General features: G+C 44.6%; 1 protein-coding gene across 1 annotated transcript in view; it reads right to left on the reverse strand.

Moving 5' to 3' along the window:
* Positions 1 to 27,837, reverse strand: part of LOC125884254 (NACHT, LRR and PYD domains-containing protein 14-like) — a 137,850-nt gene that overhangs the window by 59,187 nt on the left and 50,826 nt on the right. Inside the window, exons 5-10 of the mRNA XM_049569149.1 lie at positions 27,054 to 27,559; positions 21,799 to 21,972; positions 16,203 to 16,376; positions 10,327 to 10,503; positions 8,893 to 9,069; positions 6,669 to 6,845 (exon numbers count right to left, since the gene is read on the reverse strand). Of these exons, the coding sequence (XP_049425106.1) occupies positions 6,669 to 6,845; positions 8,893 to 9,069; positions 10,327 to 10,503; positions 16,203 to 16,376; positions 21,799 to 21,972; positions 27,054 to 27,559 (1,385 nt within the window). The remainder of the gene's footprint in view (positions 1 to 6,668; positions 6,846 to 8,892; positions 9,070 to 10,326; positions 10,504 to 16,202; positions 16,377 to 21,798; positions 21,973 to 27,053; positions 27,560 to 27,837) is intronic.

The raw sequence follows: 27,837 nt of genomic DNA on the forward strand, positions 1-27,837 counted from the left end.
AGAGCAGCGGGTCGTTACCAGGAAGGGTATCGACGGGAGCAGAGAGCTCCTCAGAGGAAGGCTCCTCATCCCCGGGGACTGACAGCCAACCTCGATCTCATGAGTCATCACCTACTAGTGATAGGACAGATCATGAGGGGACAAGTACAGAGAGAAAGGTGGCAGCAGAGGCAGAAGGACAGGAGGGAGTGGGAGCAGGGACAGAGGGAGAAGAAAGAGAGGAAAGCCTTAGCTCAGAAACAGGCAAAGCTAGAGACCCAGAGAGGTCAGGCTCAAGCTCAGACTCAGATTCAAGAGACACAGACACGAGAGACTCAGACCCTGGAGAGGGAACAGCCCCCCGGCAGACCTAAGGGTCTAGTCAGCACGAAACAAGGAGCTAAAGTAGGAACAATAGCTGTAATATTACTAACCCTATTGCTCATCGCAACAAGAGTACACCAAAGTGAGGGAGCAGCACACAGTAAGGAAGGCCAGAAAGGGAAAAGCGAGTGCTTCCTGGCGCTAGGAGCCTTGGCTGCAAAACAGGGAAAGATACCTTACAGGGTAATGATACAACTAACCTACTATAAGTCACATGCTTACGACGATGTATTGGTGGAGGGCCCAGGAGACATTAGACTGCATGGACGATCCACAGGATCACGCTGTAGCGTGGAAGGAATGGTGACAGCAAGAGTTTGGTGTAATATGAGAGGTTGCACTAATATGGAAGTAGGGTTCACTATATCCCTGATCCCCAAGGAAGCCAAGAGAGGTGCTAGTGCAACGGGTAGAGTTAATAAGAACCACCACTTGGAAGTCCAATGCCTTCTATCAATGGCTGGAATACTCTGCTAAACAGGTAACCCATATTACGTGTAGCATGCCACAGGAGGAGGGGCCTACCCAGGGTTAGGCCTCTCCCCGACATAGATAACTGCTGGAAGCAGGATAAATGTTTTGCTGCATGTGTCATGTGGATGGCAGCGGGCAGGGAGAGATGGACCAACACAACTGCAATTTGTCCGGAAAATCTTAAAAACGCCTCTGATCAGTTCCAGCAAGAATTCCAGGTACCTCCAGTAGTACATCTGACACCAGACCTCGTATTCCCATTTTGTGTAGCCCGGGGAAACAAGATAGAACATTGGCTAAACAATGCCACCCTTACTAACACTTCCCAGGAGGCGGAGAGGCTGATCCGATGCAGGTATGAAAAGGCTATAGGAAATGTGTCCTCGTCAGCAGGTACACTGCAGCTCTCAGAGGTGCAGAAGGTATGTAATACAACTCAAGAAGCCAAAATCCAATGCCACCAGGTGGTCAATGGAGGTAATGATTCCATAGTGCTAGGCCAAAATTATAATGATACCACCTGGATTTGGGTATTAAATTTGACCAATGGTACCGCTCCACTGGCAGACATATTTTGGTTGTGTGAAGGTGATCTTCAGGTGAAAGCAGTATTGCCAGCCAATTGGACGGGACTCTGTGCCCCAGTAATGTTAACAGGGCCAATTACGATACTCAGTTTAACTAACAGCACCCCAGCGAGACGGCGCAGGTCATCTGAAACTCAGGAACGTTCCTGGGAGGAGGATGCTAGTGTATATATTACATGGGACCAGGTACCACAAGGAGTCCCCAGGGACCAACAGGCTATAGCAGATGAATGGATAGAGTCACGCAGAGTTTTGGGGTCCTGGCCAATGTGGGGAACCATAACAAATGCTCAATATATAGCCCGTAATAGCCGTTGGGTAAATTATTTGTGGTATAACCAACAAAGATTTGTGAATTGGACCATAAGAGCCCTAGAAGGAGTAAATGAGCAATTACATGCCACATCCCTAATGACGGTGCAGAACAGACTTGTCATTGAGACCCTGCTAGCCCACGATCAAGGGGTCTGCGATATAATAGGGGAACACTGTTGTACTGTCATTCCTATGCACACGGGGGAGAGCGGCAATTTGACCAAAGCCTTGGAAGGGATGTGTACCTTACGAGATCAGCATGTGCAGCACTCAAACTGGAACACCAGGATCTCCTCAATGTGGGACTGGTTAGCAACATTATCCCCTGAAAAGATATTAAAAATGACTTGCCGTGTTGTTGGGAATTGTTGTGTTGGCTCTTCTCACGATAGCCTGCTGTGTTCATCCCCTGGTACGGCTTGTAATCAAGTGGACAATGACAAGTGTTACAGGACAATTTGTCGTAATAGACCAAGGGCCACGGCCCACTGGCGCTGAATCATACGAAGACATGACTGGTTCCCAAAGACAGCTCCTTAAAAAACAAGAGCGGGGCACAGGTAAAAAGTGTAGAAATCAGTATGAGGTAATGCTACAAAACAGGGCATTGGGAACTGCTCAATATGATCAGAAATCCAAGCTAGCAGAAGAAGTGTATGACGAAATTGCATAAGAAGACCCTGATACCTCTGCTGTCACCAGACCATTACTATTACTCACCAACACTTTAGTTTTACAATCACTAATATACTAATCCTGCTTGCATGGCTTATGTGTGAAGTAAGCCTAAGAGCTCATAGGGAAAGGAAAAACCATTATAGAGAGAGTACACTAAAATGTCCTATGCACCTTTAAGATGAAAACAGAATATGGCTGAGTTTTGGAGAGCATCACATCCATACCAGCAGAACCAGGGAGACCAGCCTGTGTTCTGGCACCAGCAGCAGGAACCAAGTGTGATGAGACCCCCTTACCCTCCACTCCACCCCGGGACCAGCCTTCCACCACCGTCCCATCCCCCTGAGTTGTCACTGGACGAGCTCTACAATCAACTCCGCACCCCACAGCCAGCGATCCAGACACTGAACCACCCTCCATCGACCAGCCTGATCCACTATCTACTGTACCGCCCAAACCCAGAACCAGTTGCAGGCCCAAGCTATGCGGGTACCTACCCAGAATCACTCAACCCAGGTGTCAGACCCAGATGGGTCCTGGGCAAGAAGCAGATTGGCCTGTTCTTACCCCACATTGGACTATTGTCACTCCAGGCCCACATTACCCACCCCTCCACCCCCCTCCCACCCCCCCCACCCCCCCACCCCCCCCCCGCACCAGATGCCGGACCCAGTACAGCCCCAGACACCCTCCACCTTACAAGCACCGCCCCAAGATGGACCACCTCAACCCGAAGGTCATAAAGACATGTTGCCAGTATGTTCCCCTGCCTCATCCACAACGACAAAGGGCAGTGCTGATCGTTCACCTGGTTATTCACCAACCACCCCACCGCCTGTTGAGCTGCGTCAGGCTAGCCCACCACCGCGGAATGTAGGTCACCTGAGCGTGCACGAACTAACACCAGCAACCCGCACTCTCCTAGAGAAGGAGTACAATGTGGATCCAGATGCAGTGGAAATCTGCCTCCGATGTCTGCCAGATGGACCACCAGTAACAGCACATCTGGAACTGACGGACGAGCTGCGTGACCAGCTTCATCTTGTTCCTGCGGTGCCTTTTCGCCGGCTGGTGTGTAGCTTTCCCCTCAACCTGCGGAAGAGGCTTCGCAGAGTCTGCCACGGCACCTACGCGATCAGGAGGGGAGAGAACAAGGGAATGCATAAGGCACACATACGCCAACTTGAGCAGTGAACTGACTCAGGCCAGGGACACCTTGCAGCAGCAACTTAATGTTTATGAGGCCACACAAGAAGAGGTCGACGCGCTAAAGGATCAGCTGTCATCATACCGGTGCTTGCGGATGCCAGCCTGCGGGGTCGAGGGACTGTAAGAGGACAATGTTAACAGCCACGGTAGCTATAAATCCTGCCAACTGTAACCTTATATGTGAAATTATCAGGTACTCTCTGCACAACATGTTAGTACTGACTGTAGTCACAATCACTGTATACAAATGTCATTCTATACCCTCATGCCACAAGATGACATTACTAGGCTAGCTCTTATTCTCTGTGACTCATGTGTGATATATGTGTGATATCTACTAATGATCTACTGATTTAATCTCTGGAAAATGAAATTATGTATGGTGCTAACAAATCTTAAAGCTAATGTGATGAGACTATAAAGTCCCAAAGGGGGGATATATATTTTTTTTCACCCCTTTTTCTGTGATTTAAAAGTGTTGTGTGGGACTATGGAGCCCCAAAGGGGGGAATGTAGTGTAAAAGTCAAAAAACCCTCATCAAGTGTTAGACTATGTAGGTTGGATGAGATACAAATAGCTATATAACCATGTTTGTGTGTAGACTGTTACAAAAACTAATACTGCATTTATGTGTAATATGTAATATAACGGTGTGAACTCTTAGTGACACCTCAGTTATGAACTCTTATTGACATATATAACCTATCACGCTCTGTGTAATGATAAGCACATGCACTCACATGATATTATGAACTAACAGGGAACTTCCTATAATTCACCATACACTGTGTAGTGATATAATGCAGTAACCTACACTCACATGATGTTGTGAACTTAGGGTGACACTCATACAAGTTACCACGTGCTGTGTGATGAAGATAGCACACTCACTTGATTGTACTGCCTAATGCACTTAAGAGTTTATATTACACGGGAAAGATCACACACACACTCAAATGACTGTATTGCTTAATGTGTACGTAATGGTTCATGTCACACGGGAGCACGAGGGACTGTAGCATGTGAGTCCCCAGAGATCACATGTTTTTAAAAAATAGAGTGGGAGCGAGTCCGGAAATACTGGTGGCAGATTCCAGTTTGAGCCAGAAACAAAGGCAAAGTCTGCTACCAGTAAAAACGGATCGAGATGGGAAGGACTACAGAAATGGGTGGAGATCTCTTCGACCTCCACCAGCATATAAGCCAGAGCGCTGAAAGCAGGTTTTCAGTCGTCCTCCGGAGGCTGACTCATGAGTTTGACTGTGTTGTTGCCTGTGAACACAATGAACTCGATTGCACCAGATCCTGCCTATCTCCAGCGTTTTTCTAAGTACCTGCCAGCTGAACCTAAGATACTGAATTGAAAACAGAAGACATTTTAGAAGGAACAAGGAGGGCAAGGTCGGGAGCTGTCAGGCCCAATTCCAAGCACCGATTTTTGCTACTTCAGCGTTCTAGCTCATATTTAGTCAATGAAATGTAAACACAACAGTACATATTTGACCACTTATTTCTTGACATTTTAGGGGAAGCTGAGCTTCCCTTGCAGTCTTACAGCAATCACCACTGTACAGTATACACACACACACACACACACACACACACACACACACACACACACACAGACTCACACAGACACACAAACTGATGCTGTTGCTTCAACGTCTCTGGATCATCAGGACACAGCTGATCCTCTCTACAGATACACAATAGTTGGCCACCATCTGATGAGAGAAGAAGACAAGAGAAGTTACAAACCAGCTGTCAGTCAGTGATGCAGCACATCCAGTATAAAGACCAGTAGGGACTTCCTGTTCAGAGCAGAGTGGAGCGGCTGTGTAGCGTAGTCGGCTTCCTTCCAGCTCTCATGTCAACGTGTTGGAGTGAACACAATGAGCTGGAAGCTCACAGACCTGCAGAGACTTTGGGCATCTGTCTGTGCATCTTTTGGGCAAGTCTGTTTACTCTGCAGATTCCACCCAAGTACACAGTGTAAATAAACTGCTGAGAGTCCTGAACGTATCATGGCTGCACAAACAGAGGGATTCACTTTAATGATGGATTTACTGAGTCTGTTAGAACAAATGACTGATGGACAGATATATCATGTTAAATGTTCTACATGTTCATCCAAAGACTGAACAGCAACACATCAGCTGTGATTACTGGACTTCAGCAGAGCTTCTGCTCTGTATAAAGAACACATGGTTACTAAATGTAATGATGGTTCTATAAAATAAGTGATTTGTAGGCTTCAGTCAGACTGATCTCAGAGCTGTGACAAAGATGAAGACAACAAACACTTTAAAGAGGACATATTATGCTCATTAACAGCTTCATATTTGGATTCTGGGTTTCTACTAGAACCTGTTTACATGCTTTAATGTTCAAACTAGAATTACCGCCTCATAGTTGTATGCCTTATAAAGAAATCTTAGCTTCAGTAGAAAAGCCGTTGAACACAGGGTATTCACAACAGTCTGAAGTCTGAGGTTTTTGTTCACAGGGATTACTTTTACATACATTTACCTCATTATCTGAAACTCTGGCCACATTTAATACCAACATCCTTCATTGTAACACTATAGGCTATATAAAACACACACACACACACACACACACACACACACACACACACACACACACACACACACAGAAACAGGAAAGCATAACAGGTCCCCTGTTATCAAGGTCAGATTTGATGGTGTGACAGTTTGATGAAGGAGGACAACTGTCTCTATACATGTTGTGATGCTGTCAGCTGTAATCCAGCTTCACTTCCTGTAGACATGAACACAACAACAGTCGTCTTCACATCAACTTAAACACATGATCTCAACAAGCTTCTTTCTGATCTGATTGGCTGACTGTTCTCTCTGTCTGTCTCTCTGTCCTCTCCTGAAGACTGTCACCATTCCCCTCTTTGAGCCACTGAGAAGGTCTGAGGTTTACAGGAAGTACTGGATCTTTGCTCTGATACTAACTGTGTTTAATATAATACTGCTGAAACCAGCATGGACCCACTCCAACCCTCTACTGACCTCAGAGTCTCCAGTTTACAGTGTGGACTCTCCTTTAGATCACACAGCAGCTTCACTCCTGAATCCTGCAGGTTGTTGCTGAATCTCAGGTCCAGCTCTCTCAGATGGGAGTGGTTGGACTTCAGAGCTGAGGCCAGAGAAACACAGCTGATCCCTGTCAAACTGCAGCCCCTCAGTCTGAATAAAGAATAAATGATGTAGATAAAAACCATCAATAAAACAATCAGGTGTGTTCAGGTGTTAAATGTGTAGCTCAACATTACTATGTCCTGATCAATGAGCTTTGCCCTAAACTGAGTAGAGTGACTTTGTCATTGTGTTATTGTGCTGATCCCAACAGGATGCAGGTTAAAGACTGGAAAATACAAAAAGTGAAAAACAGCTCTCATAAATATCATTGACAACGTGCTGCTACTTCAATAAAGATGTAGTGACTTCACCTCTTAAACACTGCCAGCTCCACCAGTGGCTCCATCATCACCAACTCATGTTGTGCAGCCAAACACAAATCACTTATTTAAAGAATCATCAGGGTAAATTTAAGTTGAAATCAAGTGTTTAAAGCAGGGCTGTTCAATTACAAATTCAACTGGGCCGGATTTTAAACCAGAAAATGTTGATGGGCCAGACATTTTCAGCAGCAGGCAACCTATTGGAAACTTTTTTGTTTTAGCTATTGGTGATGACACATTTCTAAACAGGTGCAAATTACTGTAGTAAAAGTAGCAATGTTTTTAGTGTCACATTTGAAATAATAAAAAAAGTCGTCACATATCTGACAGAGGAACATCACATAATGCAGAAACAGAATAAAGAAGAGCTGTCAATGCACAGAAGCATAACAAGTGACATGAACAGTAACTCATAACACACACACACACACACACACACACACACACACATACACACACACACATACACACACACACACACTTCCTGACGTTTACCTTTAAGGTGAAGTGTTTATGAAAATACACAGGATATAGTTTTATACAGTCTATGGCAGCAACAGTCATGTTTACAACAACAAAGTCACTATATAAACTTAATAATATCTCACTGGAAACAAACCTAACATGTCAATAAAATAAATATTACTCCTGACATCACAACACTGAGTTACGTTATATAAGCATGAAGAACAGACATCAGTATCAGTCATTCTTCCTGCTCTCTGTCCCACCTCTACTGAGGACACTCACTGTCCACAGGTAGGCTGTCTCAGGTACATTTTAAGATAAGTGACAAACTAAGTTAAACAGACTACATACAGACAGCTTTCATTTTAGTTTGCTTTAACTATTTGCTATTGGTCCCACTAGTGTGATGTGCTTGTGTAAAATGTGATTGTAAACCATAACGGCGGTGAATGAGGGACAGAGCAGATTGAAATATGTCTTTCTACATGCTGAACACGTGTATTGATAAAGCACTGGCTTTTTACTGCTCAAGGTTTTATTGAGTCTGCAGCATGATGATACATGAAACCAAAACTTTACAAAGTAACAATGAAAGAGACGATAACAGCAGAGCTTATTAGTACTACAGTCTTGATTCATTTTGCCCCGGGCTGTTTAATACAGAGTCTCCACACCAATCCCTACCCAGCCACTCTGAGGTTGCTTCTGGTCCTGATATAGCCTGCAGGCCGCCAACTGAATAGGCCTGCTTTAAAGGTTAGGAGTGAATTTTCAACTCACTTTTTCTACTTCAATTAAAGTTATACTATGCAGGATTGTTGCTTACACTTTGTAAACACACTTGCCAGTGAAAGTAAAAGCCAACCCCAGATTCATTCTTGTTTGGCATTTCTTCTCACTATATTTGTGTTTTCAGGTGTTGTATCTCTTTGATTCCTGCTGCTTACAGTCTGGCATCTGGTCCCCACCTTTTTATAAAGCCCTGAGCTCACCTAACACAGGCAGAGGGCAGAGTCTCTGCAGATAAATACACCACCACACACTGAGAGTGGCTCATAAGTGATGATTGAGAGGGATTATTTCTGTATGAGTCTATACACTGTTTTAAGGAAGATCCTGCAGAGTTTATCTTTAAGGTTTTAGCTCCACATTGCTCTGCCACAGTCAATGGATTAAACCACTGAACAAGACAAATAGACTTCATTGTGGATCAGTATAATATCAGCCTGATGTCTGCAGTTTAGTGTCAACACAACTTTCACATCATAATAATCTCAGCACAGGAGTAAAAAATGGTGTCTGACCTCAGAGTCTCCAGTTTACAGTGTGGACTCTCCAGAAAATCACACAGCTGCTTCACTCCTGAATCCTGCAGCTTGTAGTTGTAGCTCAGGTCCAGCTCTCTCAGATGAGAGGGGTTGGACTTCAGAGCTGAGGCCAGAGAAACACAGCTGATCTCTGTCAAACTGCAGCTCTCCAGTCTGAATAAAGAATAAATGATGTAGATAAAAATCATTAATGAAACAATCAGATGTGTTCAGGTGTTAAATGTGTAGCTCAACATTACTATGTCCTGATCAATGAGCTTTGCCCTAAACTGAGTAGAGTGACTTTGTCATTGTGTTATTGTGCTGATCCCAACAGGATGCAGGTTAAAGACTGGAAAATACAAAAAGTGAAAAACAGCTCTCATAAATATCATCATTTATCCTTTTCAATAGATAGGACAGTGTACCATGAGGTGGGGAGGGGGGGGGGGGCGACACACAGCAAATAGCTGCAGGCTAGAATCAAACCCGGGCCACTGCAACAAGGACAGAGCCTTAGTACATAGAGCACCTGCTCTATCCACTAAGCCACTGATGCCCCTTTACGTTTTCATTCATAGGGGACACCCTTCTAACATAATCTGAACAAATGGAATGTTGGGACTTACAAAGAGCAACTATTGCATTAATTATCAAATAAAACCCTGTAAGAATATTATGATGGGATATAAACAGCTGTTGACATTAGCTGACAAGAATATTGAAGGTATGATTGTCTCTTTCATTCAGCCAGCCGGAGAACCAGATGAGCTCCTCTGGTGTGTCGGTTTCGGCCCACGGGCAGTACGTTTGACAACCCTGGTTTACAGGTTAGGAGTGAATAATTCAGTCATTTTTCTGCTGAAATCAAAGTTATGTTATGCAGGATTGTTGGTTACTGTTTGTAAACACGTTCAACAGCTCAGGTGAAGGTAAAAGCCAACCCCAGATTCATTCTTGTTTGGCATTTCTTCTTGCTAAATTTGCATTTCTTTCAGTGTTGTATCTCTTTGATTCCTGCTGCTTACAGTCTGGCATCTGGTCCCCACCTTTTTATAAAGCCTGAGCTCACCTGAGCGCTGTGGGGGTACACACCCAGAAAATAAGAAGAAAGTAAGAAAACACAGACAAAGGGCAGAGTCTCTGCAGAAAAATACACCACCACACACTGAGAGTGGCTCATAAGTGTTGATTGAGAGGGATTATTTCTGTATGAGTCTATACACTGTTTTTAAGGAAGATCCTGCAGAGTTTATCTTTAAGGTTTTAGCTCCACATTGCTCTGCCACAGTCAATGGATTAAACCACTGAGCAAGACAAATAGACTTCATTGTGGATCAGTATAATATCAGCCTGATGTCTGCAGTTTAGTGTCAACACAACTTTCACATCATATTAATCTCAGCACAGGAGTAAAAAATGGTGTCTGACCTCAGAGTCTCCAGTTTACAGTATGGACTCTCCAGAAAATCACACAGCTGCTTCACTCCTGAATCCTGCAGCTTGTAGTTGTCACTCAGCTCCAGCTCTCTCAGATGGGAGGGGTTGGACTTCAAAGCTGAGTCCAGAGAAACACAGCTGATCTCTGTCAAACTGCAGTTCCTCAGTCTGAATAAAGAATAAATGATGTAGATAAAAATCATTAATGAAACAATCAGATGTGTTCAGGTGTTAAATGTGTAGCTCAACATTACTATGTCCTGATCAATGAGCTTTGCCCTAAACTGAGTAGAATGACTTTGTCATTGTGTTATTGTGGATCATCATGATGTCAGCCTTCTACAGACATCATCCAAATGTCACCACAACATTCACCTATTCATATCAACACAGATTAACAACATGCTGTTGATCTCAGTCAAGTCTGTATTTAGAGGATCAATGTCAAATCAGACATGTTGGACTAAAAACTGTTCATTCATTCATTTCTTACATGACCTTCATACTGTATTTGTATATGGAATAAAAAGGAGAGGGACACATTTGTTCAAGTTGTTCAACAGTCACATGCACATTAAAAGAGTTATTGGTGGCAGTAAATATTCCTCCTGTCCATACTGAGTGTGAAGTGGTCTCTTCTTAACTCAGCTACACTCTAAGAAATGTCTTCATAAGTTCAGATGAAACTAATATGAAGCTTCAGCAGTCTGAGTTATCCAAATCAAGAGGGTGTGGACCAAAGTTACAGACTGTTTAGCACCAAACTCCCTCTTTGAGTTACTGTTCCTCCTCTGCAGCTCAACAAGAAAAACACTGTCAAACACTAAATACTGACTGTAACTCAGACGCCTGAAGCCTCATATTAGTTTAAACTGAACTTTGACACAGAACAAGACTGTGGATTTTGTCCTCCATCTGGTAACACTGGAGTCAGGTTATAAAGGGACTGCTTCACAGACAGTATGGACAGAAGGAATGATTACAGACATCAACTACAAAGTGCACTCAGTAGAGTGCAGACCTCTGCCAGGTGACTGCATTATAGCTGTGACTCTAGACAACAACACATGCTGCTCAGCTGTGACCGCTGGAGTTGTCCCTCCTGACTTCCTTACAGTCAAGATGGCGGCTAAGATAACCAAAACGTCTGAGATGCTTGCTGTCTACACAGGGCTTTAAACAGATTTCATTAACATAGGACATATCAAAGTGCTTGACTTATATAGAACATTTACTAAAGTGCTGGACGTAATCTTCAGAGTCTGTTATAATAACATGTATGCCTCTGTGCACCAGTCAAGTTTCTCATTACATCCATGTCTGTAAAAACATGGATGCTTCACATCCATTGTCCCCCGACAGCACAGAAGATCTATACAATCAACATCATTTCAAGGTGGACACCCAAGATCAGTGTCACCAACTCAGTCTCTGACCAAATGTCTCCCCTTCTGTTCCTGAGATATGACGTTTAATAATGACCAGAGAAGTGTTTTATGCAGAACATGATGATGTCACAGTGAAGTTGACCTTTGACCTTTTGGATATAAAATCTCATCATTGATTATTTTATCCTGTTAGACATTAGTGTGAAGTTTTGTCATCATTAGCATATGAATTCTTGAGTTATGGCCAAAAACATATTTTGTGAGGTCACAGTGATCTTGACCTTTAATCTTTGACCACCAAAATCTAATAATTTGATCTTTGAGTCCAGGTGGACGTTTGTGCCAAACTGGAAGAAATTCCCTTGAGGTATTCTTGAGATACCACTTTCACTAAAATGGGACGGACAGACGGACGGACGACCTGAAAACATAATGTCTCCAGTCACGGCTATCTCCGGCACAGAGGCATAAAACATAGAATGTAAAGTTTCAGCTTTAGAATAAATAACACACACTGACCATTATATGACGCTTGTCTTGAGTTATGCGGCTGTAAAACAGTGGACGTGTCATTTCCTATAAATTCTTCACAATAAAAGTCCCATGTTGTTTTGTTATTTTAGCTTTGTTTAGCTTTTATTGTGAAGCAGCCAAAGCAGAAAATATTGGTTTTTCATCTGCAGTGACTTCATACGAATCTTATCCGTCTGACAGCGAACATGAAACGGTAAAATAAGGCAGATATCTGAAAGTACAAACAGCAACGCAGGAGAGAAACTAAACTTCAAACCACAGAGATTCAGTTCAAAGATACAAAACTTGTGAACACACAGACACTCTGAAAACTCTGGGCTGCTGCACAGACACCAGTTGAGTATGGAATGCGGAAAGGACCATAATGTCTAATGTGACGTTCGCATTAACACGCCGAATTTGTACGTCTTAAGACGGTAAAAAATGACCTGTTAACACGTGAATTTTAAACGTCTTAAGACGTTTCGACATGAAAGCTTCCCTGCCATTGGCTGGCGTCAATATACCTGCCCCTTTTTAATGTAGTGATTGGGCTGGGCTGTATATATGCCCATTGTTGTCACGTGGACTCTCGCTAGTGAGTATGTTTCTTATATGCACCTGTGATGGATAGCCTACGTTTAGCCTATGTACCATGCTACGTACCTATGACATGTTTTGTACTTCCGATGCCTGAGCAAGGCTTATCAAGAGAAGGCTGAGACCGTTGACGTGTCGGGAGGGGCGGGGGAAGCATGCACCCTTATCAGTGATTAAGGATTTGATTTGAAGTTATGTTTGGGATAATGTTCTTTAATTAGCCGGTGAATAGGCTTCTGGGAAAATAACTCAGGGGAATGGTTTTATTCCCCTGAAGGAAGTTATTTTCCCAGTAGCCTATTCACCGGCTCATTATACATTATCCCGCTTATTACACAGCTAATTATCAGTTAAATAAATAATGTTGTCTGTACTCACCCAGGCTTAGTGGACTGAACCGAGGCATAAAACTTGCATAAAATGTCATTAAGCATGACTGCCAAGTGTCTATTCAAATCCGTGTTCTTTTGTTTTTGGCAGAGAAAGTCTGTCAGTATAGTAGCGGCATCCCCTTCCTCAAAATCCTTGTAGCTACTCTCCAAATAAGTTAAAAGAAATGTTAAAATCAGCCACTTCTGTTTGTTTTTTCCCTTGGAAGTTGTTTGACACCTGCAGTGTTGCAGGGCAGCGTCCCTGGCAATGCTGGGCTACATAGCAACTGTGTAATGACCGCTGCTAGTAGCAACGGTCATTACACAGTTTGATAACTAAATCAAGCCATTTAAGGAACAATATAACCCTGTCTGCAGGGACGCATGATGGGATCAAGCGGATCATGTGCATAATTAACCACAAAACAAGCAAATACTTCATCTTAATGACATATAACACTCACTATGCTTTAGCTGAATCCTCTCAGCAAATGACCATGTTGAATTGAAATTAGTTTATCATGTTAAATGTCTGCAATTGTACGAAATTGCTCCAATGCATTAACCAATCTTTGTGCATAATCACACAGCCTGATATGCCCTGCAAACACACTATTTTCTAAAAGCACAGAGCAAAGAAATGTCTTTTTTTCTCCCCTGCTCTGCTGTCAGCAGGAGCGGCGGCTGCAGCGGGGATTTCAGCACCATGGACAGGGCACGTAAAAAGACTTGACAAGCGTCTCCTTTAAATGCGTTTGCTGCTAGCGAAATTATACAGAATAGCCTAAATGAAGACACTGACATATTTTCAATAAAAAACAATGAGTTGAAGCTTTTGTAGTACAACGAATTTCAGAATTCTATATGGACTTAAAAATCAATTTCGGAGTGGAGGGGTCTTGGAATGGAGGGCTGTCCCCTGTTGGGACATTGTGCGCACACAGCCCTTCACCACCTGGATCCTAAAATAAACACCTGTTTTATTACACCATCATGCTTCCGTGTTGCGCCATTCAAATAACAAGAATTGCGATTTAATACTCTGAATTATAACAGCCAGCTTATTGAAAAATGTCGGGTTTAAATCGGGCTCGGGCCCATAATTACAGTTAATTGGACGGGCTGGGCCGGTCCCGGACATAATGTGCATGGGCTCAGGCCGAGTCAGGCTGGATTTTTTGGGCCTGATCTAAGCTCTATTAGCCGCTCTGGTGGAAAGGGGGTCAGTTCCGGGGAACCCACATCCACTCGTTTCCCCTGAGCCGCCTCAAGAACTGCCTGCTCTCGCCCTGCAGCTATGCGGAGTCCCTCCTGATCAGAACGCCACTCCACCTCTGAGCGCAGCAGGTCCAGAGCCTCTGTATAGTCAGGCGGGCTGCATATCACATCAAAAGCATAGATTTATGCATTGATGATATGAAAGAGATAAATGTAAGTCAGACAAATTGAGTTAAAATTCAGATTCTTTATATTAACTGGACTCCAACTTTAATAGACATCCAGTTCAAAGGGTGCACTGTTATGTGTTTAGTTAACATCCAGTTTTGAAATGAAGACCAAAATTCTTTAACAAGATCACATTCAAAGAAAATATGCCCTACTGTTTCAATGTCACTCTCTCAAAATCCACACGAGTTGTTGTCCCAATTAAATCTTACATGTAGGAAGTTTTTGGATGGATAGACATCATTTAATATTTTAAATGTCACCTCTTTAGCTTTGTGTGGGATTGGATAATATAAATATATCGTCCTTATTTTTCTTGCCTCCACGTCATTGTAATCATGCAGAACATATTTTCTTTTTAGCTGGTAAGGATAGTACTGTGTATTTAAAACATTTCTTATAAATTTATTAGAGAACTATTCACTCAGCTGTTGGAATCTGTCCGCTAAAGCTTGCAGCTTCTGTTGCCGGTTCATTTCGGATGTTCGCTGTGGTGTTGCCACCATGATGCCGTAATGCACCATTAAGCTGGATGCTAACAGTTAAACAAGAAGAAGAAGCGGAGGATCATGGGTAGGCTAGGCATTTTCGTGTTAACAGGGCATTTTTAAACGTCTTAAGATGTACAAATTTTGCATTTTAATGCCAAAGTCACATTAGACGTTTTGGTCCTTTCTGCGTTCCATAATTGAGCCTCAACACACGCTTGCTGGAGGGGGCGGAGCCTGTCAGCTTCAGCTCCACTAGTTTGGAGTCCACATGTGTCTGTCGTTGGTTTTAGGTGGATTACAATAAGAAATGACACGTTTGGAAGATTTTATTCCACTGACAGTGATGTAACTAGAGGCTGTTAACTCAAGTAACGTCACCTGTGTGGGTCGAGGAGGAGGGAGAGAAACGCAGCCCAGCGACAGGAAAACACAGTAAAGACTCTCACACTGAGCTCAAATCAAAGCAGTGCACATAAACAAGGTCAATAACATCAATAAAATATTTGCTTTCTTTCAGGGGGGTGGGGGATCCCACTGATAGAGGAAACACTTGATAGCAACTGGGATTGTTCCACAGCACATCAGTCAACACATGGATGCATAGGGAAACAGGAGCCAGTCAATGCTTGTCATTTAGAAATGAGATCACATAGACGTATGAATCCAGATCATTAATGGTGCAGTCCTAATGGGCGTGTGAGTGTGAAAGAATATCAACCTGTCCTTAAAGTCCAAGATGTTTCCAGTGCAGACTATTTATTTGCTGATTGTTGCAGTCTAAAGGTCTGTGACTTCAAATGATTATGTGACCTTAACATGAAAACAAAGAAACCTTAGAACCTCAGGAATCTTAATTTCTGTTTGGATAAATCTCAAACTTGATGGTGTCTAAATGTTCTAAATCATCATTTCTCTGCCTTTCATAACCAACTGTTCAGCCATTTGGAAAGACACAACATTTCTGAAAACACTGAAAGCTTTATAACCTCAGTCAAGGATTTATATTATATATATCCAAAAACAAACAAACAAACACCTACATAAGCAAGTGAACTGACCTCAGAGTCTCCAGCCTACAGTTTGGACTCTCCAGTCCAGCACACAGCTGCTTCACTCCTGAATCCTTCAGGTCGTTTCCACTCAGGTCCAGCTCTCTCAGATGGGAGGGGTTGGACTTCAGAGCTGAGGCCACGACTTCACAGTCAGTCTCTGAGAGTTCACACCCAATAAATCTGACATGACACATATATTACAAAATCTGTTATTGTCAAAGAGACACTTGATATTTACTTTATGGATTTGATGATAAAACAGTTTGAAATATCCTGTTTTGATGGACTGAAAATAGTTAAGAATAAAAAAAGAACACAAAGAATTCAAACTAATTAAAAGCTGATTCATGACCAGAATTACTGCCTCATGGTCGTATGCTTCACCAGTCAAGTTACACTTACAGTTTACATCCATGTCTGTCCAGACTCATATGTGTCCATGACAGTAGACAATGATTCAAATATGGATGTTGCTGCAAAGAAGCTACTTATTCTAAAACACAGACGCTTCACACACATCTTCAACCCGACAGCACAGAAGATCTATACAATCAGCACAGTTTCAAGATCAGTGTCACCAACTCAGTCTCTGACCAAATGTCTCCCCTTCTGTTCCTGAGATATGACGTTTAATAATGACCAGAGAAGTGTTTTATGCAGAACATGATGATGTCACAGTGAAGTTGACCTTTGACCTTTTGGATATAAAATCTCATCACTTCATCATTTTATCCTGTTAGACATTAGTGTGAAGATTGTCATAATTAGTGAATGAATTCTTGAGTTATGGCCAAAAACATATTTTGTGAGGTCACAGTGATCTTGACCTTTAATCTTTGACCACCAAAATCTAATAATTTGATCTTTGAGTCCAGGTGGACGTTTGTGCCAAATTGGAAGAAATTCCCTTGAGGCATTCTTGAGATACCACATTCACTAAAACGGGACGGATAGACGGACGGACAACCTGAAAACATAATGTCTCCAATCACGGCTATCTCCGGCACAGAGGCATAAAACATAGAATGTAAAGTTTCAGCTTTAGAATAAATGACACACACTGACCATTATATGACGCTTGTCTTGAGTTATGCAGCTGTAAAACAGTGGACGTGTCGTACTCGTACTCGTACTCGTTGTCCTCCGCTTATCCGGGTCCGGGTCGCGGGGGCAGCAGCCTCAGCAAGGAAGCCCAGACAGTCCTCTCCCTAGCCACTTCCATCAGCTCTTCCGCGGGAACCCCGAGGTGTTCCCAGGCCAGCTGGGTGATGTAGTCCCTCCAGCGTGTCCTGGGGCAGCCCCGAGGTCTCCTCCCGGTTGGACATGCCCGAAACACCTCCCAAGGGAGGCGTTCAGAAGGCATCCTTACCAGATGCCCGAACCACCTCAACTGGCTCCTCTCGATGTGGAGGAGCAGCGGCTCTACTCCGAGTCCCTCCCGAATGTCTGAGCTCCTCACCCTATCCCTAAGGCTGAGCCCAGCCACCCTGCGGAGGAAACTCATTTTGACCGCTTGTATTCGCAATCTCATTCTTTCGGTCACTACCCAGAGCTCGTGACCATAGGTGAGGGTTGGAACGAAGATCGACCGGTAAATCGAGAGCTTCGCTTTCTGGCTAAGCTCCCTTTTCACCACAACGGACCAGTTAAGCGCCCGCATCACTGCTGGCGCTGCCCCAATCCGCCTGTCAATCTCCCGCTCCATCCTACCCTCACTCGTGAACAAGATCCCGAGATACTTAAACTCCTCCACCTGAGGAAGGACCTGCCCCCTGACCTGGAGTGGGCAATCCACCCTTTTCCGGCTGAGGACCATGGCCTCGGACTTGGAGGTACTGATTCTCATCCCAGCCGCTTCACACTCGGCTGCGAACCGCCCCAGTGAGAGCTGGAGGTCACTGTTCGATGGAGCTAGGAGGACCATGTCATCCATAAAAGCAGGGACGAGATTCTCCCATCACCGAACCCGACACCCTCCACCACTCGGCTGCGCCTAGAAATTCTGTCCATAAAAGTTATGAACAGAACCAGTGACAAAGGGCAGCCCTGGCGGAGTCCAACCCTCACCGGGAACAGGTCCGACTTACTGCCAGCCATGCGAACCAGACTCATGCTCCTTTGGTACAGGGACTGGATGGCCCTTAGCAAGGGGCCACCCACCCCATACTCCCGGAGCACCCCCCACAGGATGCCCCTGGGGACACGGTCGTAAGCCTTCTCCAAATCCACAAAACACATGTGGACTGGTTGGACGAACTCCCATTCCCCCTCCAGCACCCTGGCGAGGGTAAAGAGCTGGTCCACGGTTCTGCGTCCGGGACGAAAACCACATTGCTCCTCCTCAATCCGAGGTTCTAGACCTTCACTGGGTAGAGGCTGAGGAGTGTGATCCCCTGTAGTTGGAACACACCCTCTGGTCCCCTTTTTGAAAATGGGGACCACCCCGGTCTGCCACTCCAGAGGCACTGCCCCGATGTCCATGCAATGCTGCAGGCGTGTCAGCCAGGACAGCCTACAACATCCAGAGCCTTGAGATATCCAGGACGAATCTCTTATCCACCCGGGGCTCCGCCTCGGTTGTTTCACCACCTCGGCGACTTCTGCCCCAGAAATTGGACAACCCGCCCCTGAGACCCCCGTCTCTGTTTCCTCACTGGAATACGTGTTGGTGGGATTGAGGAGCTCCTCAAAGTATTCCTTCCACCGCCCGACAATGTCCCCAGTTGATGTCAGCAGCTCCCCGCCCCCACTGTGTGCTCACAGTGTGAGCAAGTTGCCGCCTTCCCCCCCTGAGGCGCCGGACGGTTTGCCAGAACCTCTTTGGAGCCGATCGATAGTCTTCCTCCATGGCCTCACCAAACTCCTCCCACGCCCGAGTTTTTGCCTCCACGACTGCCGCCGCCACGCTCCGCTTGGCCCGCCGGTACCCGTCAGCTGCTTCCGGAGACCCACAGACCAACCATGCCCTGTAGGCCTCCTTCTTCAGCCTGACGGCTCCCCTCACCTCTGGTGTCCACCAGCAGGTTCAGGGATTACCGCTGCGACTGGCACCAGCGGCCTTGCGGCCACAGCTCGCAACCGCCGCCTCAACAATGGCAGAGCGGAACAAGGCCCATTCGGACTCAATGTCCCCCTCCGCACTCGGGACGTGGTCGAAGCTCTCCCGGAGGTGGGAGTTGAAGATCATCTGGACAGGTTCTTCCGCCAGGCGTTCCCAGCAGACCCTCACTGTTCGTTTGGGCCTGCCAGGTCTGCGCGGCGTCTTCCCCCACCATCTGATCCAACTCACCACCAGGTGGCGATCAGTTGACAGCTCTGCTCCTCTCTTCACCCGAGTGTCCAGAACATATGGCCGCAGGTCAAATGATACGACTACAAAGTCGATCATTGACCTGCGACCAAGGCTGTCCTGGTGCCACGTGCACCGATGGACATCCTTATGTTTGAACATGGTGTTAGTTATGGCCAAACTGCGACCCGCACAGAAGTCCAATAACTGAACACCACTCAGGTTCAGATCGGGCAGGCCGTTCCTCCCAATCACGCCCCTCCAGGTCCTGCTGTCATTGCCCACGTGAGCGTTGAAGTCCCCCAGCAGAACAATGGAGTCCCCGGATGGGGCACTGTCCAGCACCCGTCCCAGGGACGCCAAAAAGGGTGGGTACTCTGAACTGTTGTTCGGTGCATAAGCACAGACAACAGTCAGGATCCGTTCCCTGACCCGAAGGCGCAGGGGAGCAACCCTTTCATCTACTGGGGTAAACCCCAACGTACAGGCAGAGAGTCTGGGGGCTATCAGGAAGCCCACCCCGGCCCTCCGCCTCTCACCCGGAGCAACTCCAGCGAAGGAGAGAGTCCAACCCCTCTCAAGGACTAGGGTTCCAGAGCCGGAACTATGTGTCGAGGTGAGGCGGACTATATCTAGCCGGTAGCGCTCAACCTCTTCCACAAGCTCTGGCTCCTTCCCCGCCAGAGAGGTGACATTCCATGTCCCAAGAGCCAACTTCTGTAACCGAGGATCGGATCGCCAAGGCCCCTGCCTTGGTCTGCTGCCCAATCCACATTGCACCGAACCCTTCTGGATCCCTCTACGGGTGGTGGGCCTGCAGGGGGACGAACCCATGTAGCCGGTTCGGGCTGGGCCCGGCCAGACCCCATGGGCGAAGGCCCGACCACCAGGCGCTCGCCCACGGGCCCCAACCCCAGGCCTGGCTCCAGGGCGGGGCCCCGGTAACCCTCCAGGCCGGGTACACGTATCCTTGATCATAACCATCATGAAGGGTCTTTTGAACCGTTCTTCGTCTGATCCTTCGCCCAGAACCAATCTGCCATGGGAAACCCTACCAGGGGCAAAATGCCCCCGACAGCATAGCTCCTAGGGTCATTAGGGCACTCAAACTCCTCCACCACGATAAGGTGATGGTTCTCGGAGGAGCAGTGGACGTGTCATTTCCTATAAATTCTTCACAATAAAAGTCCCATGTTGTTTTGTTATTTTAGTTTTGTTTAGCTTTTATTGTGAAGCAGCCAAAGCAGAAAATATTGGCTTTTCATCTGCAGTGACTTCATACGAATCTTATCCGTCTGACAGCGAACATGAAACGGTAAAATAAGGCAGATATCTGAAAGTACAAACAGCAACGCAGGAGAGAAACTAAACTTCAAACCACAGAGATTCAGTTCAAAGATACAAAACTTGTGAACACACAGACACTTTGAAAACTCTGGGCTGCTGCACAGACACCAGTTGAGCCTCAACACACGCTTGTTGGAGGGGGCGGAGCCTGTCAGCTTCAGCTCCACTAGTTTGGAGTCCACATGTGTCTGTCTTTGCTTTTAGGTGGATTACAATAAGAAATGACACGTTTGGAAGATTTTATTCCACTTACAGTGATGTAACCAGAGGCTGTTAACTCAAGTAACGTCACCTGTGTGGGTCGAGGAGGAGGGAGAGAAACGCAGCCCAGCGACAGGAAAACACAGTAAAGACTCTCACACTGAGCTCAAATCAAAGCAGTGCACATAAACAAGGTCAATAACATCAATAAAATATTTGCTTTCTTTCAGGGGGGTGGGGGATCCCACTGATAGAGGAAACACTTGATAGCAACTGGGATTGTTCCACAGCACATCAGTCAACACATGGATGCATAGGGAAACAGGAGCCAGTGAATGCTTGTCATTTAGAAATGAGATCACATAGACGTATGAATCCAGATCATTAATGGTGCAGTCCTAATGGGCGTGTGAGTGTGAAAGAATGTCAACCTGTCCTTAAAGTCCAAGATGTTTCCAGTGCAGACTATTTATTTGCTTATTGTTGCAGTCTAAAGCTCTGTGACTTCAAATGATTATGTGACCTTAACATGAAAACAAAGAAACCTCAGAACCTCAGGAATCTTAAATTCTTTGGATAAATCTCAAACTTGATGGTGTCTAAATGTTCTAAATCATCATTTCTCTGCCTTTCATAACCAACTGTTCAGCCATTTGGAAAGACACAACATTTCTGAAAACACTGAAAGCTTTATAACCTCAGTCAAGGATTTATATTATATATATCCAAAAACAAACAAACACCTACATAAGCAAGTGAACTGACCTCAGAGTCTCCAGTCTACAGTTTGGACTCTCCAGTCCAGCACACAGCTGCTTCACTCCTGAATCCTGCAGGTTGTTTCCACTCAGGTCCAGCTCTCTCAGATGGGAGGGGTTGGACTTCAGAGCTGAGGCCACGACTTCACAGTCAGTCTCTGAGAGTCCACTGAATCTCAATCTGACATGACACATATATTACAAAATCCGTTATTGTCAAAGAGACACTTGATATTTACTTTATGGATTTGATGATAAAACAGTTTGAAATATCCTGTTTTGATGGACTGAAAATAGTTAAGAATAAAAAAAGAACACAAAGAATTCAAACTAATTAAAAGCTGATTCATGACCAGAATTACTGCCTCGTGGTCGTATGCTTCACCAGTCAAGTTACACTTACAGTTTACATCCATGTCTGTCCACACTCATATCAATCAATCAATCAATCAATCAATCAAACTTTATTTGTATAGCACTTTTCATACATTAAAAATGCAGCACAAAGTGCTTCACAGAATAAAAACAAACAAAAATAATACATACATATTGAAAACCCATCCCTCCCACCCCCACATATAAACACACACACACAAACACACACACACACTCAATATAGTCAGTAACATGACTGGGCACTGAGGAACCAGGTGAGGAAAGAACCACCTATGGGGAGCCATCCACACTGAGAGGCGCTACAGCCCAAGGCCACAGGGAGCGCCGCCACAGAGACACACATGGTGTGGAGATTAGGAAAAATTAAAGAGTTAAAGATTAAAATAATATTAATAATAATAAATAAATAAATAAATAAATAAATGAAGATTTAGAAACTAAAATGCATAAAGATTTAAAAATAAATCATTTAAAAGCATTAGAAAGTAAAAAGAACATATAATAGAAGAATTAAAAGAGTAAAAGAAATCAGTTAAAAGCTAAATTAAAAAGGTGAGTCTTGAGCCTCCTTTTAAAAACATCAACAGTCTCTGCAGTCCTGATGCTCTCCGGCAGTTCCATAAGTGAGGGCCATAATGGCTGAATGCAGCCTCCCCGTAGGTTTTTGTTCTAACTCTTGGAACAATTAAAAGGCCGGTGCCGGAGGACCTCAGGATCTGCGAGGGTTGATTTGATAAAAGCAGGTCAGAAAAATAAGATGGCCCAAGACCGTTAAGACATTTAAAAACTAATAAAAGAACCTTAAAATCAATCCTGAAAAACACAGGGAGCCAATGCAGCGATTGTAAAACTGGTGAAATGTGCTCCCGCCCTCTGGTCCTCGTTAGCACTTGTGCGGCTGAGTTTTGGAGTAGCTGCAGGTTAGAGATGGTCTTTTTGGGAAGACCATACAGCAGGGCATTACAGTAATCTAAACGACAAGAGATAAAAGCATGCATCAGCACCTCCGTGTTAGCCTGAGAGAGAAACGAGCAGACTCTGGCTACATTCTTAAGATGATAAAAACCTGTCTTTGTCACATTTTTGATGTGTGGAATAAAACTAAGCTCAGAGTCAAAACGCCCAGGTTCTTTACACATTGTGAAGGTTTAAAATCTTGTAGTTTTGGTAAAAAATCTTGCAGTTTTGGTCCTGGCCTTCAGGACCAATAATTAAAACCTCTGTTTTGTCCTGGTTGAGCCGTAGGAAATTCACTGCCATCCATGACTTGGTATTGATAATGCAGTTAAAAAGGGTATCAATTGGCCCTGTGTCATCAGGAGACATGGTGATGTACAGCTGTGTGTCATCTGCGTAACTGTGGAAGCTGATGCCGTGCCTCCTGATGACGTCCCCAAGGGTAAGCATGTATAGATTAAAAAGAATTGGACCTAAAATTGACCCTTGGGGCACCCCACACCTAATTTCATGTATTCTTGAGGAACATGTATCCATACTTACAAAGAAACAACAATCTGTGAGATAAGAGCTGAACCAGTTAAAAACACTACCAGAGAGGCCCACCAGGTTTCTGAGTCTGTTTAATAAAATGTGGTAATCTATTGTATTGAAGGCGGCGCTTAGATCCACTAGTACCAAGACTGTGAGTTTTTGTGAGTCAACATTCAACCTGATATCATTTAAAATCTTTAAAAGGGCTGTCTCGGTACTGTAGTTCATCCTAAAACCAGACTGATATTTCTCTAAAATACTGTTTCTTTTTAAAAAATCATTTACTTGGTTAAAAACCAGTTTTTCTAAAATCTTACTTAAACACGGTAAGTTGGATGCAGGTCGGTAATTATTAAAAATGTTGGGATCTAAATTACTCTTCTTCAGAAGGGGCTTCACCACCGCCGTTCTGAAGGCAGCGGGGAAGACACCCGTCTGGAGAGAGTAATTCACTATATTTAAAATCTGTTCCTCAAAGAATCCATAAAATGTTTTTAAAGTGATGTGGGAATCAGATCTAAAAGGCAGGTTGTTGGGTTTACCTGGGAGAAAACTCGACCAAGTGTCCTTCGTCAACCAGGGCAAAACTCTCCAGTGTTTCCTCAGGTAAAAGCAATCATCCAGGTGTGTTAAAAATGACATTCTGTTGGGATAAAAGACTGGATCTGATATCGTCAATTTTACTTCTGAAGTGGTCTGCAAAGTCCTCACAGAGGGCATCTGTTGATAAGTTGGATGGTTTATTAAAATTGGTGCTGGTTAAAAGATCGAAGGCGGAGAAAAGAAATTTGGGGTTGTTTTTATGATCGGAAATGAGTTTTGAAAAGTGGGATATTCTTGCCTGTTTGACTGTTTTATTGTAGGTTTTGAGTTGTTTGCGTAGTATTTGTGCCTCTCTGCACTCCTGCATTTTCTTTTCAGTCTTTTGATGTTATCATTTCTCCCCGGGGGAGTAGGTTTTGTTTTTATGGTTTTGGTTAAAAGTGGAGCCACTGAGTCAAGTGTTGACTTTAATTTACTGTTAAAATTGTCCACAATAAAATCACAGGGTGCAGGTAAAATTTCAGCAGGAGTGCTCTGTAAACAACAACAACAAAGGCATGATGCTCAAATGATGAGTAGCTGTTAAAAGAAACTTCAGTAGAGTGCAGTGGATTTTTAGTGACTGAAGTAGTTCCGCCTCCTTTTTTACCCCCCCCCCCCCCAGTAGAAAATAAAAAATTAAAATTTGGTGGGCAGGCCTCGGTGAGAACAACAGGTGCTTCAGTGCCAAGCCACGTCTCTGTTAAAAGAATACTGTCCAGCTTGTTATCTAAAATCAGGTCATTTATGATAAAAGTTTTATTTAAAAGAGAGCGCACGTTCAGCATGGCCAGGTTAATGTCTGTGCTGAACGTGCGCTCATCATCACAATGTGGTGAGTGTGGAGCACGTGTGAGGGGAACTAAGTTTTTGGGGTTGCTATTGGTCCATGGTGAAGTTGTTCTGTTAAATCTGTTTGAAATTCTGACTGGGATGGATGTGGATGTGGGAGTGGGTTGGGGATGAACCAAAGAGGAAACCAGGGGGGCGTGTGCTTCCAATGTACGTCAGTCACATGGGGCACACTGAACAGCGTGCTGAATGTTAGCCGCTAACAAGCGGCTGCCCAGCCTGCTCGGGTGAAGCCCGTCAGCCCTGAAAAAAGAGGACCGGTTCCAAAATAAGTTAAAATTGCCAGTAAAAGTGAAACCATAGGTGCTACAGGCAGCCTGGACCCATGAATTGAGGGAGAGTAGCCGACTGAAGCGTTCTGCCCCGCGGGACAGTGTTGGCAGGGGACTGCTGATAAAGACCGACTTACCACAGTTTTTTAAAAGGTTAAAAAGAGCAACAAAATCCATTTTCACTGCTCTGATTGCCGGCGGGCCGTGTCGTTTAAGCCCAAATGGAAAATCAGCCGGTTTATGGAGGAAGGGAGTGAATGAAGCAGTTCTGGAAGTTTGTCAAGGATGACCGGGACTGTGAGTTGTGGCGTTGAAAAAACGAATATTCCTGATGATGCTGTCTCCAAACAACACGGTGGAAGGAGGGAAAACAGGACGAAGAGGAACACGATGGGGATTGGGTGACTCACATGAGGCAGGTGGACGGTCCATGCTGCGTGACCGGGGGGGGCAGGAGCGGCAGCGACTCGGTGGTCCCGGCCCCAGCAGGAGCAGCGCCATGCCGGCTGTGGGAGAGGAGTCCCCCGGAGCGTCTCCGTACAGCCTCCTTTAGGAGCCTCCGCCTCTTTTACCCCTGCCAACCACCCCCAGCTACTTATTCTAAAACACAGACGCTTCACACACATCTTCAACCCGACAGCACAGAAGATCTATACAATCAGCACAGTTTCAAGATCAGTGTCACCAACTCAGTCTCTGACCAAATGTCTCCCCTTCTGTTCCTGAGATATGACGTTTAATAATGACCAGAGAAGTGTTTTATGCAGAACATGATGATGTCACAGTGAAGTTGACCTTTGACCTTTTGGATATAAAATCTCATCACTTCATTATTTTATCCTGTTAGACATTAGTGTGAAGTTTTGTCATAATTAGTGAATGAATTCTTGAGTTATGGCCAAAAACATATTCTGTGAGGTCACAGTGATCTTGACCTTTGACCACCGAAATCTAATCAGTTCATTCTTAAGTCCAACTGGACGTTTGTGTCAAATTTAAAGAATTTCTCTCAAGGTGTTCTTGAGATGTCGTGGACAGACTGACAACCCAAAAACATGATGCCTCTGGCCACGACTGTCGCTGGCGCCAAGGCATGAAAAAAGAGATAGCAACAACTGGATAAAAGCAGTTTTTAGGACTTCAGAAATCTCCTTTGGCAAATGATACAGATCTTATTTTAAATGTTTAAGCATAGTGGTGAATAAACTCAGGTATTATCTGCATGTCTGATTCTATAAAACACCTTACACAATCTGTTTATGGAGTAATAACTTTACTGCTTTCACTCAGAACCATCAAATACTGCCATACTGTGATGAAATGCTGCTGTGATAAAACCTCAACAACAACCTCTGAAGTCCATCATTTGTTTTATCAGGTTCACATGGTGCCTCCATCACATAAAGCTGAAAAACTGTCAACTGGAACAATGATTAGAAATCAATAGAAAAACTGTTCATTAACTCAACAGCTATAAACACAACCAACTGAAACATCTACATGTTTTGCACTCACAGCATTTGAAACAGCTCAAGAACATCTGTGACAAAATACAACAGACACATCATTTGAACATTTTATGAATACTAAGAATTTCATAGTGTGTATATTTGAAGAATTAAACTACTAATCTACAATGATTTATGATGTTAATCACATCTGGACTTACCCAGCCTTTCTGCAGTTCCTCACAGCTGGAATCAGTCTCTGTCGTCCAGCGTGTGCTGTGGTGTATTTGTCCAGGTCCAACTCATCCAGAACCTCCTCTGACATCTGCAGCATGTAGGCCAGAGCTGAGCAGTGGATCTCTGAGAGTTTCTTCTCTGATCTGTTCTCTGACTTCAGGAACTCTTGGATCTCCTGATGTACTGAGAGGTCGTTCATCTCCAGCAGACAGTGGAAGATGTTGATGCTTCTGTCAGGAGAGATATTGTACGTGTTCATCTTCTTCAGGTTGTTGATGGCTCTCTGGATGATTTCTGGACTGTTGTGTGTCCGACCCAAAAGGCCTCCTAACAGTCTCTGGTTGGACTCCAGAGAGAGGCCATGAAGGAAGCGGACAAACAGATCCAGGTGACCATTTTTACTTTGGAGGGATTTTTCCATGGCTCTCTGTAAGAAGACATCCAGGGATCTGTAATTATCCTTGTCTGTCCCCAGGAAGTCCTCCAGTACCTTTGTGTTCCTGTTGGTGAAACAGTGGAACAGGTAGACTGCAGCCAGAAACTCCTGAACGCTCAGATGACCGAAGCAGTAGACTGTTTTCTGGAAGATCACAGACTCTCTTTGAAGATCTCTGTACAAACTCCTGAGTACACCGAGGCCTCTGTGACATCAAGACCACAGCGCTCCAGGTCTTCTTGGTAGAACATGATGTTTCCTTTCTCCAGATGTTCAAACGCCAGCCTCCCCAGCTTCAGAAGAACGTCCCTGTCAGCCTCCGTCAGCTCCTG

The sequence above is a fragment of the Epinephelus fuscoguttatus genome, linkage group LG23, assembly GCF_011397635.1.
Source record: "Epinephelus fuscoguttatus linkage group LG23, E.fuscoguttatus.final_Chr_v1".
Taxonomy (NCBI): Eukaryota; Metazoa; Chordata; class Actinopteri; order Perciformes; family Serranidae; genus Epinephelus; species Epinephelus fuscoguttatus.